At 36.0% G+C, this 18988-nt stretch overlaps 1 protein-coding gene across 1 annotated transcript in view; it reads right to left on the bottom strand.

Annotated features, from left to right (window-relative positions):
- Positions 1-18988, bottom strand: part of STK33 (serine/threonine kinase 33) — a 217579-nt gene that overhangs the window by 40949 nt on the left and 157642 nt on the right. The window contains 4 exon segments of the mRNA XM_026454003.1: positions 3506-3581; positions 12923-13007; positions 14832-14920; positions 17436-17619. Of these exon segments, the coding sequence (XP_026309788.1) occupies positions 3506-3581; positions 12923-13007; positions 14832-14920; positions 17436-17619 (434 nt within the window).

The raw sequence follows: 18988 nt of genomic DNA, 5'->3' as shown, positions 1-18988 counted from the left end.
AAAAATTGTATATGAAATGAAAAGGGTCTGAATGTGGAAAAATCAGATAATAATTTGACCCTTTGGCCTGAAAGGGTGAAAGCTGAGTACACATAATGACCAACATCAGTAAAACCATGAGTAGTGTGTATAAAGTAAACATGGGCTTGTAATACAGAAACAAGGTATCTTTAGACTCTTAACAGAACATGGCAAGCCTATAAAGCTATTACTTCAATAAGTGGTCTAGGTCAAAACTACAAGAACAAGCTTAAAAGCTGACTTCAATTCTTCATAATACAATATCAACAAATGTCAGCCATCCTCATTACTGTCAACTCCAACATCTGAGGGCAATCCTAAGACAACAACCAGATTTGTCCAAAGACAACCAGACAGATGAAATTAGATTCATCACAGGGGCAACTCTGTGCCTATTCTTCAACTCTCAGGAATATATTTTTATACTTCATTGATGAACGAATAAAATGGTGTAATTTCATTATACTTCCCAAACTGCTGGTCTACACTGTATATAAGTATACTAATCTCTATGTCTTTTAACAGTTACATTTTTACTAATTTCCTTTATATTTTTAATTATTTAAAAATCTAACTCATGAACATTTTCTGAATAAGTCAAAATTTGTATTTTTCATAGTAATAATGATGATTATGATGACTTTTGTGGGGAGAAAAGTTGCTTTCATCCTAGTGGTTTATCAAACTAGACTGGACAATAGAGCTTTTTCATTTACCAATAGGTTCTTACTAAGTATTTATCAGTATCATATTGTTCTGCAAACTCTTATTTTAATACTTTTTATCTCTCTAGCTCATTCTGATTTCCTCTGTCTCATCCTATTCGCCTAGATATTTAGTTTTAAAATGCAATTAAAAAGCTATGGAAAACAAAATAGCCAGAAAAATGGCCTTCTGGACAATTACTATATATTATAATAGTGCAGACCAGCAAAGGCCTACTTCATTCAGCCTGTTATCAACCAGTGATATGCACATTCACCAATTTCTTAGCTGCCTCTGCATTGCCTGACTAGCATGCAACTATAGCTTAAGGGCTACATCTTAAAAAGTTCACTTTTTTCTGTTCTTTGCAATTTTACTTACATAAAAATGTATCTAATGGTTGGTTAATCAGCAGCATACAAAATTTTATGACAGCAATTTCCTCCACATCCAGAAAAGGGAATCCAAGAAATGAAAAATGTCTCTTAAAGTCTTCCTACTATTTTGTTGCATTCATAGAAATCAAAACAGCAGAGGACAGTAACTACAAAGAATATTTACTTATGCTAATTTCACCTTGATTAAGTATGTTAGCATTATCTGATTAAATAGAAATGAATCAGAAGTCACTGAAAAACAAGCAAATAAACCCCCTGGAGAAGGTAATGTTTGTGCTCTTGGTGAAGGAAATTATAACACCAGTGGGCTCAGACAGATTAATGAATAGGCACTGATTAGCTAAGTAAGAGTCTACTGTAAAGAAAAGACAATGTCATTATGATGGTATGCAGTCACACTCTGAAGCAGAAAAATTAAAATTATATTTCTAAGAAAGAGAAAGATAGTTAAGATATAATACATTCACTTTCCTTAACACCAAGTTCAAACTAAGAAGGCAGCAAACACTATATGAATTGCATAATATTAGATTATATGTAGGATGTTTGACTCATGCTTTCGATAAAGCCTTGAGAGTATAAAGACTAATTTAAAAGCTATATTTTAATTAAAGACTAAGGCTCAGAATTTTTGCACCATGATTTTAATCAGCTCAAAATGATCAAAAACTTTTTGAATACTTTTATACTTTATGTAATCTAAGCAACAATGTGTGTTGACCAGCTGAGTTACAGCTACAATCACATCATCCAATTTCTACTGCCTGTGTATTCCATTTCACAGAACTGTGAAAATGTAACTACTGTGATGTCAATATTTAGAAATGATCTGGAAGAGGTAGTGCATAGTGAAATCTTCAATATGACCATAAAACCAATGTTGCATCAACATAAAAATGTTCACATTCACCAACAGGCAGAGCAATGGTCACTAACTTTTCAGAACACCTCTTAGAAAATTCACTTTAATTCAATTTAACAAACATACTGAGCACTGAATGTATGTCTCTTATACCACATACCAGGAATGCAAAGATGAATAATCTAAGGTCTCTGTCCTCCATGGAATTTGGAACAAGGAAAAAAGATACAATATATATAATATTATAACATAGTTTTTAAAAGCTTTATGAGACTACATAAAAGGGAACAATGAATTCTATCAGATTTACACATATGCAAACCTTCCTGGTTAAATGTTCCTATTTTATTATTTTTTCTTTCAACATTACTGTTTTGCATGCTACCTTAAAATCTTTTGTGGAGCATGAGAAAGTATATACATAATAAATGTAGGAACTCTGCTATGGTGGGGTAAAGTAGGAGTAGAGAAATAGAAGGCTTTAATGTTTGAGCTGAGTCTACCCAGGAAAGAAGCTTATAAAGAAAAAGACTACACACATACCCATACACACCCCAGAGGCATGCAACACAGGGTGTGTCCGAGTATTGAAATGTGACCTGGAATCATCACAGCACAGTGTAGGTGCACAGGAATACATATCTAGCCCCAAACTGGAAAGGCATGCTGGAGTCAGGTCATGAAAGACCTGCTGTGCCATGCCATGCCATGCCATGCCAGGATGCTCTGATACTTATCTGTATACAAATATGTATACATGTGTGTATATATATATCAAAGGCTTTTAATCAGGAAAGCAGTATGATCAGATTTGTGATTTGAAAGGACACCCCTGGCAGCAACATGAAGGACAGACCGGGGAGGGTGACCAGAAGTAGGGAGAACAGTCAGAAAGACCCTGCAATAGTCTAGAAAAGGAATCATAAGGAGAAAAGATACAGGTGAAGAGAAATCAAAGAATAGGTAAGGATATTTCAAAGGAAAAATGAGCAGGACATGGAGTTTGACTGAATCTTGAGAATGAAAGAGAAGGAAGAACAAGAATGACTGAAGGCTACAGCAGCATTAAGGGAACTGGGAACTGTAGAATACTCCCTAGATCCTGAGTGACCCTCTGCCTAGTTAGTATCCACTCCCACCTATGCTCTGCCTGTATGGGCAGAACCAGTGCCAGGCCACAGTACCTGCCTATACCTGATAAGCTATAAGCGAACTTCATGAAGCTTCTGGTTTGTAGCAAGGGATATGGGAGGTGTTAAGATTTTTCATTTTGCTCAGATCATATTGTTGCATTTATAGATCAATGAAAACCAAAGCTGAAAGTTATAAATTTACAGTATTAAAAAACACCTAAGGGATGTATACCTGACAACTAATAAGAGCGCTTTTAGAATGATCTCCCAATTGGTTTTTAAATCACTTTTTAAAAATATATATTAGTTTTAATTTAAAGTCTATATCATTCTACTGTTAGAAACTATCCACTCATCTCAAAGTGTACATTTAGCAGGCTACTTACAACATGTACATTATGACACCTATGCTCCAAATGTCACACTGCTGGCTATAGTCGTGGGCATTGATAACTTCAGGGGCTGCCAAGCAAGCAGAAATAAAATAACATTAATAATACAATAAATGTCTTTTAAATGCTTAAACACAAAGCATGAAAAATGTGCTGATGTGCTGTAATTTATTCTTCCATAGGGAAAAGAAAACCAGCAGCAGATGTTAAATGAATAATGCACAGGCCTTAACAATTGATGTCACTGTATCCTCACTCCTATCATTTAGCTTCTAATGGAACAATGGTGTAAACTGTATAACTAAATGTACTACCCTTTATTTCTTTAAATTGTTAAGAAATGATTTTGCAAAGATTGTGTAGTTATAGTAGAAGACAACAATATCCCAGCCCTTTCCACAAAATAGAATTAAATTATATGCCTTAAGTAGATGTAACATAATGCAAGCCCAATATGTGGAAATCTGGATTCACAGAAAAACTAAGGTACATGGTTATAAATCACTTTAGAAAAATAATAATAGCATCACTCCTATAAAAGAATATGAACTATTTTCTGCATTTTCAAATAAGAAAGCCAAGACAAAGAGAGAGCTCCTATAAAACTGGATCAAAAAGCCAACTAGTCACAAGTCATAGACTATACTAAATGTGTGTGTATGTGCGTGCGTGCGCGTGCATGTGTGTGTGTGTGTGTGTATATATTTATATACATTTTTTGAGATAGGGTCTCACTCTATTGTCCAGGCTGGAGTGCAGTGGCATGATCATAGTTCACTGCAGCCTCAAACTATTAGGTTCAAGGTATCCTCCCGCCTCAGCCTCCTGAGTAGCTAGAACTACAGGTGCATACCGTCATGCCTGGCTAATCGTTTTTTAAAAATTATTTTAGAGATGGGGTCTTGCTGTGTTGCTCAGGCTGGTCTCAAACTCCTGGCCTTAAGTGATCCTCCCACCTCAGCCTCCTGAATAGCTGGGATTACTGGCATGAGACACTACACTCAGCTGGCTGCCTTTTTAAAAAGTCACAAATGACATTGCAGGAACATGTCTATTGTACCTCTACAGCTAGGAATCAGATATCTTAAAGAAAAAATAAAAAGAAAGTAATTATAAGCAGAAAAAATAAAATATATGTATATATTTCAATAGAACTTTAAAATTTATAAAGTACTTTTGCATAAATTGTTACTTGTATAAAGTATGTTAAGAATTCTGTGAGATAGGTATGTAAGCATTTGACTCCCTTTGCCAATGAGGAAACTAAGTTTCAGATATATTAAGTGACTTGCCTAAAGTTACACAGCTGCAGAGTGCCTCCTATGCAAAAGGAGCGTTTTTATTTTAGGAAAGTTTCAATCTCTCCCACCTACACACACACACACACACACACACACACACACACACACACACACTTTTTGATAACTACTAAAACAAATGGAATTTCATTTTCTCCTTTTTCCTCTGCCTAGTGTTAAAGAAATGAAAGGCAACAAAAAGGGGTCAAAAGATTAAACAGAAGAAAGAAGGTATAGATGACTAACACTGAGCAATCTGTCTCCGAATAATTGAAAATTAACTAATATTTTCCTTTAAGCTGCTATTTGTATTCGTTAACTCTACTTAAAATCTTTAAATATGGAATTTTTAAAGTTCCAGTTACTCTATGGCCACACATCTATGACAAGGGCAAATTCTGTGACTGGATTCAATGAAGGATTTCCACACTGGTGCAGCACACAGCAGGGGACAGGAATTCCTGGCTCTTTCAGAGTCATCTTAATTATCAGGGGCATTTCAATTTGCACCATCATCCCAGCCCTCATAGGGATGCAGAGGCCAGAGTAACTGCCAAGAAGCCATTTAGGAAGTCAGCAAAGCTCCACAAACCATCTGTCTTCTCTCTCGTTCTCTCACTTGTTATCAGTGTAGACAACTAATAAGGAGGCATAAAACTCAGGGTGCTTGAATATATTTTCCCCATGTAACTACAGACCAGATGTCTTTTGCCAACAGGGGAATATGAACAGAATCAAAAGTAGCCTTTTCCCAAATAAGATAAAACAATTTCAAAACTTTATGCATCTAGCAGACAAAAAAAGCAATGAATTAGGTATACTTTTCAGTAATAAAAATGAATAAACTACTGATACAACAACACGGATAAGTCTCAAAATCATGGCGTACGACAAAAGAAGAAGACAAACACAAAAGAGTATGTACTGTATGATTCAATTTAGATAAACTTCTAGATATGCAAAACTGAGCTGTGGCAATAGAAATCATCAGTGGTTATGGGTGGGGGATTGACTGAAAGGGACACAAAGGAACTTTCTGGGGTGATAGAAATGTTCTATGACTTGAACATGATGGAGTAGTGATTACACAAGTGCATGCATTTGTCAAAACTTAAAATTTGTGCATCTTATTGCAAGTAAATTATATTCCTAAAAAGTTGATTTTTTAAAATCTACTAAAAGTACAAAAACAATGTGTCAAAGACCTATCTTGGTGAATGACTCTCTTAGCGATCAACAGAAGTGGCAAGCAAAGATACACCAACAATATGGAAGATCTGAATCACAAAAAAATCACATTTGATTTAATAAGCACACAGAGAAATTTTTATGCTCAGCACACCAGGTATACATACATATTTTTAAAATATCCAATGCATCATTTGCAAAAGCTGATCATGTGTTCGGTCGCAAAGAAAATTCCTAAAAGTTAAAAACCTTTAAGACGCAATCACCTACCACAATAAAGAAAACCAGACAGATAAACCAAAAGGCTAGGACAACTAACATGCATTCTCATGAGTTTCAAACACATCTCAACCACCTGTAAAAATTCTAAAAACACTTCTAAATACTTTTTCAATTAAAGAAGACTAAAATTAAAATTACAGTATATCAAGAAATGAATCACACTTACAACACTGTATGACAAAAAAAAGAGTCAAGGTACTCAGAGGAAAATATACAATCTTCAATGAATTTCATAGAAAATAAGCCCGATAATAAGTATGTATTCAACTTAGGAAGTTATAATAAAAAACAAACCACCAGCCACAGTGGCTCATGTCTATAATCCCAGCACTTTGGCAGGCCAACGCAGGAGGATCACTTGAATCCAGTAGTTTGAGATCAGCTGGGGCAACATAGTGAGACCTTGTCTCTGCTAAAAATTAAAAAGAAAAAAGTTATCTGGGAATGGTGGCACATGCCTGTGCTCCTGGATCCTGGGGAGGCTGAGGTGGGAGGAACACTTGAACCTAGGAGGCTGAGGCTGCAGTAAGCCGTGACTGCAGCATTGCACTCCAGCCTAAGCAACAGAGGGAGGCCCTGTCTCAAAAAAATAAAATAAAATAAACAAACAAACCAAAATAAAGCACAAAGAAGGAATTCAGAAAAGTAAAAGCAGAAATTAATGAAAAAGCAAACCAAATAACAATTAGATATGAACTGGTTCTTGAAAAGCCCATTGGGAGCTTTACTTATTATTTATTAACTGTCCTAACCACTAACAAATTTGATTTAGATAAAATTATTAGTATTATTACAAAGAGCTAAAATTCAGGCCTAAGTGCTAGACACTGTAAGCACTTTACATATATTTTCTCATTTACTTATCATGTCAACCTGATAAAAAAAATTATTGTCATCTAAACACTTCCTATCACCCTTCCTATTTTTTTGGTACTCAGCACTTTGCTCTAAAACATCAGATTTATAAAAATCTTGTTTAATGTTTGTGCCACAAGAATGTTAAGTTCTATGAAGGCAAAACATTTTTATGTTTTGTTCACTGTTGTATTTTTAATACCTAGAACAATGTCTGACACGAAGTAGGTCCTCAAAAAATTTTTTAGAAATGAGTGACATAATTCCTATTTTATATATATATATATATAGAAACTGTGATAAAAGCAGATAATATGTGCATATTGAAGTTATAGGAGAATATAACTGCAGGTACACAAGAGAATATGAAAATTACAAGTAAACATAATATGCATATTTATGCCAGTGAATCTTAAAATCTCAATAAAAGAAGCAATTTTCTAGAAAAACATAAATTATCAAAATGATTCAAGAAAATGTAGAAAACTTGGATAATTTAGTATAAATTGAAAATATAATAGAAACTTTATCCCCTCAAAAGTAGCAGAACCAAAAAATTTAAGAGGAAATTTCAAACTGTTATTAGATAATTTTTAGCATCTAAAAGGTTCATTTTATGGTTCCATATGAAATTTAAAGTAGTTTTTTCTAATTCTGTGAAGAAAGCCAATGGTAGCTTGATGGGGATAGCATGGAATCTATAAATTACTTTGGACAGTATGGCCATTTTCACAATATTGATTCTTCCTATCCATGCGCATGGAATGTTCTTCCATTTGTTTGTGTCTTCTTTTATTTCATTTAGTAGTGGTTTGTAGTTCTCCTTGAAGAGGTCCTTCACATCCCTTGTAAGTTGGATTCCTAGATATTTGATTCTCTTTGTAGCAATTGTGAATGGGAGTTCACTCATGATTTGGCTCCCTGATTGTCTATTATTGGTATATAGGAATGCTTGTCATTTTTGCACACTGATTTTGTATCCTGAGACTTTGCTGAAGTTGCTTATCAGCTTAAGGAGATGTGGGGCTTAGACGATGGGGTTTTCTAAATATACAATCACGTCATCTGCAAACAGGGACAATTTGACTTCCTCTCTTCCTATTTGAATACCCTTTATTTATTTCTCTTGCCTGACTGCCCTGGCCAGAACTTCCAATACTATGTTGAATAGGAGTGGTAAGAGAGGGCATCCCTGTCTTGTGCAGGTTTTCAAAGGGAATGCTTCCAGCCTTTGCCCATTCAGTATGATATTGGCTGTGGGTATGTCATAAATAGCACTTTTGAGATACGTTCCATCAACACCTAGTTTATTCAGAGTTTTTAGCATGAAGGGGTGCTGAATTTTATCGAAGGCCTTTTCTGCATCTATTGAGATAATCATGTGGTTTTTGTCATTGCTTCTATTTATGTGATGGATTACATTTACTGATCTGCGTTATGTTGAACCAGCCTTGCATCCCAGGGTTGAAGCTGACTTGATTGTGGTGGATAAGCTTTTTGATATACTGCTGGATTCACTTTGCCAGTATTTTATTGAGGATTTTTGCATCGCTGTTCATCAGGGATACTGGGCTGAAATTTTCTTTTTTTGTTGTGTCTCTGCCAGGTTTTGGTATCAGGATGATGCTGGCCTCATAAAATGAGTTAGGGAAGATTCTCTCTTTTTCTATTGTTTGGAATAGTTTCAGAAGGAATGGTACCAGCTCCTCTTTGTACCTCTGGTAGAATTCGGCTGTGAATCTGTCTGGTCCTGGGCTTTTTTTGGTTGGTAGGCTATTAATTATTGCCTCAATTTCAGAATTTGTTACTGGTCTATTTAGGGATTTGACTTCTTCCTGGTTTAGTCTTGGGAGGGCGTATGTGTCTAGAAATTTATCCATTTCTTCAAGATTTTCTAGTTTATTTGTGTAGAGGTGTTTATAGTATTCTCTGATGGTAGTTTGTATTTCTGTGGGATCAGTGCTGATATCCCCTTTATCATTTCTTATTGTGTCTATTTGATTCTTCTCTCTTTTTTCTTTATCAGTCTGGCTAGCAGCCTATCTATTTTGTTAATCTTTTCAAAAAACCAGTTCCTGGATTCATTGATTGTATGAAGGGTTTTTCCTGTCCCTATCTCCTTTGGTTCTGCAAAGCTGGAGGCATCATGCTACCTGACTTCAAACTATACTACAAGGCTACAATAACCAAAAGAGCATGGTACTGGTACCAAAACAGATATATAGATCAATGGAACAGAACAGAGGCCTCAGAAATAACCCCACACATCTACAACCATCTGATCTTTGACAAACCTGACAGAAACAAACAATAGGAAAAGGATTCCCTATTTAATAAATGGTGTTGGGAAAACTGGCTAGCCATATGCAGAAAACTGAAAATGGACTCCTTCCTTACACCTTATACAAAAATTAACTCAAGATGGATTAAAGACTTAAACGTAAGACCTAAAACCATAAAAACCCTGGAAGAAAACCTAGGCAACACCATTCAGGACATAGGCATGGGCAAAGACTTCATTACTAAAACACCAAAAGCAATGGCAACAAAAGCCAAATTTGACAAATGGGATCTATTAAACTAAAGAGCTTCTGCACAAAGAAACTATCATTAGAGTGAACAGGCAACCTACAGAATGGGAGAAAATTTTTGCAATCTATCCATCTAACAAAGGGCTAATATCCAGAATCTACAAAGAACTTAAATTTACAAGAAAAGAACAACCCCATCTCCAAAGTGGGCAAAGGATATGAACAGACACTTTTCAAAAGAAGACATTTATGCAGCCAACAAACATGTGAAAAAAAAATGCTCATCATCACTGGTCATTAGAGAAATGCAAATCATAACCATAATGAGATACCATCTCACACCAGTAACAATGGCGATCATTAAACAGTCAGGAAACAACAGATGCTGGAGAGGATGTGGAGAAATAGAAATACTTTTACACTGTTGGTAGGAGTGTAAATTAGTTCAACCATTGTGGAAGACAGTGTGGTGATTCCTCAAGGATCTAGAACCAGAAATATCATTTGATCCAGCAATCCCATTACTGGGTATATACCCAAAGGATTATAAATCAGTCTGCTATAAAGACATATGCACACTTATGTTTACTATGGCATGGTTCACAATAGCAAAGACTTGGAACCAACCCAAATGCCCATCAATGACAGACTGGATAAAGAAAATGTGGCACATATACACCATGGAATACTATGCAGCCATAAAAAAGGATGAGTTCATGTCCTTTGCAGGGACATGGATGAAGCTGAAAACCATCATTCTCAGCAAAGTGAACACAGGAACAGAAAACCAAACACTGCATGTTCTCACTCATAAGTGGGAGCTGAACAATGAGAACACATGGACACAGGAAGGGGAACATCACACACTGGGGACTGTGTGGGGGTTGGGGGCTAGAGGAGGGATAGCATTAGGAGAAATACCTAATGTAGATGACGGGTTGATGGGTGCAGGAAACCACCATGGCACATGTATACCTATGTAACAAACCTTCACATTCTGCATATGTATCCCAGAACTTAAAGTATAATAATTTTAAAAGTTCATAATCATATAAGAAGTTAAAAAATTATTTTTTAAATGAGGTCAGCATAACCCTAACATCAGAAAAGACAAAGGAAGCACAAAAGAAGAAAAGCTACAGTCAAAGCTCCTAAATAAAAGTGGTGACAAATTGAATACTGTAGTATATTAAACCATATGAGGTTGAATTTAAATGTGCAAGGATGGTTCAGCATTCTAAAATCTATTACTGTAATTACTTCATTAATAAATTTAAAGAGAAAAATACGATTATCTCAATAGGTACAGATTTAAATAGACACTTCACCAGAAAAGATACATGAATGACTAGTAAGCACATGAAAGATGCTCAGTATCATTAATCATTAGGAAAACACAAATTAAAAATCACAATAAGATACCACTTCCTACAAAAGGATACCACTTCCTAAGATACTAGTCCTAGGGACTAGAATGGTATAATTTAAAAATAGGTAATATCAAGAATTGTCGAAGATATGGAGAAACTGGAACCCTCACAAATTGCTGGTGGGAAGGTAATGGTCATTTTGTAAAAGAGTTTGGCAATTTCATTAAAAGTTAAACATAAACTGAACATATGATCCAACAATTTCACTCTTAGGTAGCTAATTCTAAAAACACTTCTAAATGAAACCACATATCCTCACAAAGACCTGTACATGAATGTTCATAGCAGCATTATTCATAATAGCCACAAACTGGTAAAAATCCACATGTGCATCAGCTGGTAAGCAGATAAACAAACTGTGTTATATCCACGCAATGGACAACTATTCAGCAATATATAGGAGCAGACTACAGATACATGCCATAACATGAACGTACCTCAAAAACATGCCAAGTGAAAGCAAGCCAAATGTAAAAGACTACATGTTGTATGATTCCATTTATATGAAATGTCCAGAAAAGGCCAAAAAAAAAAAAAAAAAGGCACATTTACAGAGACAAAAAGGCAAATCTAGAGAGATTAGTGGCTATCTGGGGCTGGGATAGGAATAAGATTGAGTATAAACAGGCTGAGGGAACTTTTTGGAGTAGATTTGTTTTGAAACTGGATTGTGGTGATGGTTGCACAACTCTGTGGATGTATGAAAAATCACTGTATTTTTATTGTAAAACAAAAATATATCTTACATTGTAAAGGATGCACAAATATATTTTATGGTATTTAAATTAAACTTCAATAAAGCTGTTAAAACTCACATTTAGAAAAACAGGCTGCTTTCTTTACAAAATATATTTAATCAGTACTCCATGAAAAACTGTTTGATGGTGATTAAACTGGATTAAAAAAAATGCAAGAGGGCTGGGCATGGTGGCTTACGCCTGTAATCTCAACACTGGGAGGCCAAGGCAGGCGAATCACTTGAAGTCAAGAGTTTGAGGCCAGCCTTGCCAACATGGCAAAAATTGTCTCTACTAAAAATACAAAAATTAGCCAGGCATGGTGGCAGGTGCCTGTAATCCCAGCTACTCTGGAGGCTGAGGCATGAGAATTACTTCAACCCAGGAGGTGGAGGTTGCAGTGAACCCAAACTGCACCACTGCACTCCAGCGTGGGCAACAGAACAAGACTCCGTTTCAGAAAAAAAAAAAAAAAAAGCAAAGAAGAAAAACATGTACATGATTTTAACATGAGTTAACAAAAGTAATAATTAAGTTTGAGGTATGATTAAGAGATATAAACAACTTTAAGAAGAGCCCAGAGAAACAACAAAATTTTTAAAAATTTTTACAGGTAGGAACTGTAAGTAAAATACTAAAACAAGAGAAATTGCTTGACCTAAGAAAAGAAAAAGTAGCCTAAATCATGGGTCATTATATCATGATGGCAAAATCAAATTGTTCAAGCTGTAATCCGTACTGGTTGTTCTACTTTTTTACATATAAAAGAATCAAGTCTGGTGCAGTGTCTCACACCTATAATCCCAACACTTGGGAAAGCAGAGGCTGGAGGGATCGCGTGAGTCCAGGAGTTTGAGACCATCCTGGGCAACACAGTGAGGCTACTCTCTCTTAAAAACAAAAATAATAATTATCCAGGTGTGGTGGCATACACCTGTGGTCCTAGCTACTTGAGAGGCTGAGGTGGGAGGATGGCCTGAGCCCAGGTCAAGGTTGCAGTGAGCCAAGATCATGCCACTGCACTCCAGCCTGGGCAACAGCGCATGATCCTGTCTCAAAACAAAAATTCATTTTAAGTCTACTAACTTACCCATATAGATAGGAGTCCCACATGTGGCCTGCAGCATGGCTTCACTCCTACTTTGCTTCTTCACCGCTAAGCCAAAATCAGTCACCTCGGAGAAGAAATTCAAGCACAGTCACCTGTTTTCCTGTCCTAGAGCTCACTCATTCTGAAGATAAGACTTCACATTGAACTTGCATTGAATTCTGGGGTTCTTGGGGACTTTAATTGAATGATTAATAAAAATTTTGCTTTTCCTTCCCCACCCACCTCTCTGTATAGAGAAGAAACTGGGTAAAGAGAAGCTTGCATTCTCAAATCTTGAGAGAATACCATGATTTAACAGTTCTTGCCGTCTGATTAAATTTACCAGTCTAACATGGGAAGTTGTATTTTGAGGCATTTAACTTTTTTCATATAAAAAAGTTTTGTTTTGTTTTTTAAAGTTCTTTCATTGTAAAATACATTCTGGCTTTAACATATTATCTATGTTTCTGATAATCAAGTTATATTCCAGTTTAAAGCACTGTTACAAATGCAAATAATTATCCCTATCAGCACTCACTGAAACTCCCCTTTTTTATAATTATTTATAATTGGTAAACACTATCTTTTCTTTACTATTATTTCCTTTGTGTTTCTAGAGTATACTAATTAAAACAATTACTACACTATTAAAAACTACGACAAGCATATTAACAGGAAAAAAATCACAACAACAAAGTATTAACTACAAAGACACTGGTGGCCTAGTGCTACAACTGTAGGCCTTATGCTCAGTTCTAAATCTTGGTCATTAAACATTTAGTTATTAAATATTCAGTATGTGCCTTTGGAATTATCTCCCAAGTTGGAACACCCTTAGACTGAAAGCAGAAAAACAGATACGTTTATTAAGTAACCAAATATAGGCTCTTTGTCCAGAGACAATGAATGCAAAGTTTCCAGTGCCTTATGGAGTAAGAAAATGCTCCTATTTACATGTGATATCACTATTTTTCTAAATAGATGAATCAATTTCTCCATTAGTTTTCATATATATCTCATTTGGAGCATATGATACCTATCTTTCTCTACGGAAAATCCATCCAGACACACGAAATATACAAAAGGTTTCACAATCCAACTTAGTTATTTGGAGAGCATCTACTCCTTCATTCACCAAATGTTAAGTGAACACATACCATGTTCCAGGCACTACTTCAGGTACTAAGTGAATAAGACATGCACAATCCCTGCCTTCATAGAGTTTACAATGGAACTGTTCAAGAACATTTACTTGGGTAAACCAACAATGCTGTTAAACCTATTTCTATTACATAGGACTTAGCTTCTGCAACAGAGTGAGTTACTCACAGATAACATTTTATTCCTAAATTAACACATTTATACATTTTGAAAGCAGCCACTATAATGGTGCTAAATAATGTATCCTAGAATTTATTTGACATTAGGGAACACTTAATTTGAATAAAATCTTCAAGAATAAACACTTGGCACATTAATTGTACTGAGGACATAAATATTAATACACAGGAAAATTTTCAATAAGAAATACAGACTTAAGAATTAATTTAGTATTAAAAGCACAGGCAAGGTATGCTTTTCTCTATATCTGTAACACATTTACATCAAATTACCAGGCATAATTTTGAAATTAATTAGAATTCAGAGTATCTGTTTGCTTGCTATTAACTAATGATTTAGAATTATTCAAATGAATATGTACTTTAAAAACACATTCAATAACTCTATTTAACTTGCAAAATTATTCTTGTCAGTTACAACCTCTTGTGAAATTTTTATTTTTTAACACAAGCCACTTATTTTCTGGCTGTTCAAAAGCTAGCAAAATGCATCTAAAAAGAGGATGTACTTTGCCACTTTGCTATCAAACTGTTTATAGGCAAATATTTACCACCATTGCTAATCTTACCTTTATGTTTAAGTTTATTTCATTGTTATCATCAATAAGGCTGCTTTTAACCATTATATTTTCCAGTTTCAGATCTCTATGTACAATATCTACCAAGAAAATAAACCACAAGTCAAATGAAATAACAGAAAAACAGGAGAGACACATATAGAATAAATATATTTGACAAATTAATATCCACTGTTGAAAAATTCGAGGGCCAAGCATAGTCTGTCCTGTTCTATTCTCTTATTTATAAACCCTTCCTCCACATTTCTAACCTTAAGGAGCCATTTTCTTTGACTCCCTCACCTCTACCTATTTCCCTGTGACCCCAACTGGCTGCTCCTCAAGATGAGTGGCCTGGGGAGTGTGAAGGAGGATCCTACCCAGGCTTAAGTATTCCCAGGAGGAGGGAGATCATCTTAGTCACAAACCCAGTCAGGTTTCCCACATCCTTAGGTCTTCAAATAGAGGATTACTTCTTTACTTCTATGCATACGTTACTGTCAGCATAAACATTTTAACGCACTGTAACTTGGTTACATATATACAAACTATACTTATTTCAGTATATTTTTCTACAATATCAACACACATTTTCCTACTCTTTATGTAGTAAAATAAAAACCAAACAAACAAAAACCCTTGAGACATAAAATCTCCAGTTGAACATGTCAGAGCTCAGGTACAATTTTTATGTATATACAAACAACCACATACCAAATACTTCCTTTGAAAATAATTAATTCAGTTCATATCCATTGCAGTCATTTCCCTAGACTTAAACAGTTATACATGGCCAGGCGTGGTGGCTCACGCCTGTAATCCCAGCACTTTGGGAGGCTGAGGCAGGTGGATCACGAGGTCAGGAGATCGAGACCATCCTGGCTAACATGGTGAAACCCCGTCTCTACTAAAAATACAAAAAATTAGCCAGGCATGGTGGCGGGCACCTGTAGTCCCAGCTACTCAGGAGGCTGAGGCAGGAGAAGAGCGTGAGCCTGGGAGGCACAGAATGCAGTGAGCGTCACTGCGCTCCAGTCTGGGTTACAGAGCAAGACTCTGTCTCAAAAAAAAAAAAAAAAAAAAAAAGTTATACACATAATTGCCAGGGGAATGTATTGAATGAGTCCTGAACTGGCAATTATACCTAGTCATTTATAGCTCCCTTACACAATTCCTAGGCTTTGTTTTTGGAATTTTTATTGTTTCCATTGCTCTTCTTGTCTCTTTTTACATAAATATCACACAGCTTAAACAAACATATCATTATGCTTTTATACTTGCCAGGGCAGAGCTCCCTGCTGCCTCCATTGTTTTTCTTTCTCATTGTTGGCTACTTTTTACCCATTTGAGAATAATCTTATCAAGTTCCATGAAAAATGTTGCTAAGATTTTGTTTGGAATTATACGAATTTATAGCTTAATAGGGAAGGACTGACAATAGCCTAATATTAAGCCCTTGAAAAAATCATTTCCCTCTGCCTGGAAGTCCTGCCTTTTTTATTTTTTTCTGAGTTTGTATTCCTCAGATCAAACACTGCCCCTTCAGTGAATTCTTTCCTGACTTTCCAAGCCAAATGAGGTAACCTAGATTCCTGTAATCCTTGTGCTTTATATGGCTTTCCATTGGGGAGATTATCACACTGAATTACAACTTGTTTTCAATACTCAATCTCCCACCAGCCCAAGTTCCTTGGAGGGCAGGGGCCTTGTCTTTTAATCTTTGTAATTCAGGACCAATCTCAGTGCAGGAGGTGCTCGGGAACTATCTGCTGAATGAATCCCTGGGTTCCAGTACCAGCTCTGGCACACCAAACCATGTCACTGTACTTCTCTGGAACAAAGTTTTTGTTCATCTGTAAAATGAGAAGGTTCTAAAGCCACATGTAAGCCAAACTAACCTTGAAGGGAAAAAAGTGGGGGGAGGAGCAGCAGCAGTGACACCTAAGAACAGTAAGGCGATTCGAATTATTTTTAAACGTAGTTTATAAAGTACCATGAAACCACTCTGTATGATACTATAATGGTGGATAAATGACATTACACATTTGTCAAAACCCCAAGAGTGAATCCTAATATAAGCTCACTTTGGGTGACAATGATATGTCAATGCAATATATCACTCTAGTGGGGAATTCTGATAGTGGGCAGGTTGTGCATGTGTGGGAGCAGGGGAGTATATAGAAAATCTCTCTACCTTCTGCTCAGTTTTACTGTGAATCTAAAACTGCTCTAAAATAAAGTCTAAAAAGACAAAAAAAAATGCCTAGAACATACAGATTCTAATGTTATGATTAACAGATGTTTTTGGGAACTTAACCTTTACCATTGATTTGTCTACCTTTGATTTTGTAACATTAGCTGCTCTTCAAACTGTTGAATAAAAAATGTTCATAATTTCATCTTCGTTCATATACAAATGTATTGTATACCTGCCTTGTTTCTAATTAAAACATATCTACAAAGAAAGTTAAAAAGGAAACCATTTTTTAACTAAAAAATTAAATCTTCTATATTAGCAGGTGTTATTTATGACTATGAATCTGGAATACAACTACCCTTAAACAAAAGTGACATCAGTATTCATGGAGTCAATGAGCTGGATAACCCTCTTCTTACCATTATTGTGAAGATATGCTATAGCTGATGCGAGACTTTGAATGATCCACCTTGTCTCATTCTCTGAGAAATGTCCTTTCCTGTCCAGAATTTCTTTGAGTTCTCCATCCTCACAAAGCTCCATCACAAGGTACATTTTCTGACATTATATATATATATAAGAGAGAGAGATCAAATTATGTATCTAGGGATGTTTAAAATGTTTTATATCACATATACAATCACAGTCATAATCATTAATTTATTCATTGAAAAGTATTATCTATTATGTACAAGATATCACAGTGGATACTAGAGAAACAAAAAGGTAAAGACACAGTCTTTATCCCCAAGAAGCTCACAAATAGTTATCATTACAGTATCATGTGATAAGTGCTAATGGTCCCAAATGCCATGGAGTTACAGAAGGGGGAAGCCTCTGTCTAAAGAATGCCCCTGGAGAAGAAATATTAAGGCCAGATCTGGATGTCTGAATAGGGATTTATAGATAGAGAATGTGGGAAAGAATAGGCAGAGCACATGGTATTTACAAAGACTCCAAAGCTTGAAACAGCACTGGCTGTTAAAAGAATAATCTGTGTTAATAACATGGAGGAAAAACAGCAGCAGAAACCTCTGCAGACGCAAACGACTCTGTCTGACAGCTTTGAAGAGAGCACTGGATCTCCCAACACAGAGGTTGAGATCTGAGAACGGAAAGACTGCCTGCTCAAGTGGGTCCCTGACCCCTGAGTAGCTTAACTGGGAGACACCCCCACTAGGGGCAGACCGACACCCCACACCTCACACGGTGGAGTACACCCCTGAGAGGAAGCACCCAAAGCAAGAATCAGACAGGTACACTCGTTGTTCAGCAATATTCTATCTTCTGCAGCCTCTGTTGCTGATACCCAAGCAAACAGGGTCTAGAGTGGACCTTAAGCAATCTCCAACAGACCTACAGCTGAGGGTCCTGACTGTTAGAAGGAAAACTAACAAACAGGAAGGACACCTACACCAAAACCCCATCAGTACATCATCATCATCATCAAAGACCAGAGGCAGATAAAACCACAAAGATGGGAAAAAAGCAGGGCAGAAAAGCTGGAAATTCAAAAAATAAGAGCGCATCTCCCCCTGCAAAGGAACACAGCTCATCGCCAGCAGTGGATCAAAGCTGGACGGAGAATGACTTTGACGAGATGAGAGAAGAAGGCTTCAGTCCATCAAACTTTTCAGAGCTAAAGGAGGAATTACGTACCCAGTGCAAAGAAACTAAAAATCTTGAAAAAAGAGTGGAAGAATTGATAACTAGAATAATTAATGCAGAGAAGGCCATAAATGAACTGACAGAGATGAAAACCATGACACGAGAAATACGTGACAAATGAACAAGCTTCAGTAACTGATCGATCAACTGGAAGAAAGAGTATTAGCGATTGAGGATCAAATGAATGAAATGAAGCGAGAAGAGAAACCAAAAGAAAAAAGAAGAAAAAGAAAGGAACAAAGCCTGCAAGAAGCATGGGATTATGTAAAAAGACCAAATCTATGTCTGATTGGGGTGCCTGAAA

The sequence above is a fragment of the Piliocolobus tephrosceles genome, chromosome 13 (assembly GCF_002776525.5).
Source record: "Piliocolobus tephrosceles isolate RC106 chromosome 13, ASM277652v3, whole genome shotgun sequence".
In the NCBI taxonomy this organism is placed as follows: domain Eukaryota; kingdom Metazoa; phylum Chordata; class Mammalia; order Primates; family Cercopithecidae; genus Piliocolobus; species Piliocolobus tephrosceles.
Note: the sequence above shows the minus strand (reverse complement) of the source record. Positions and strands in the feature narration are given on the sequence as shown.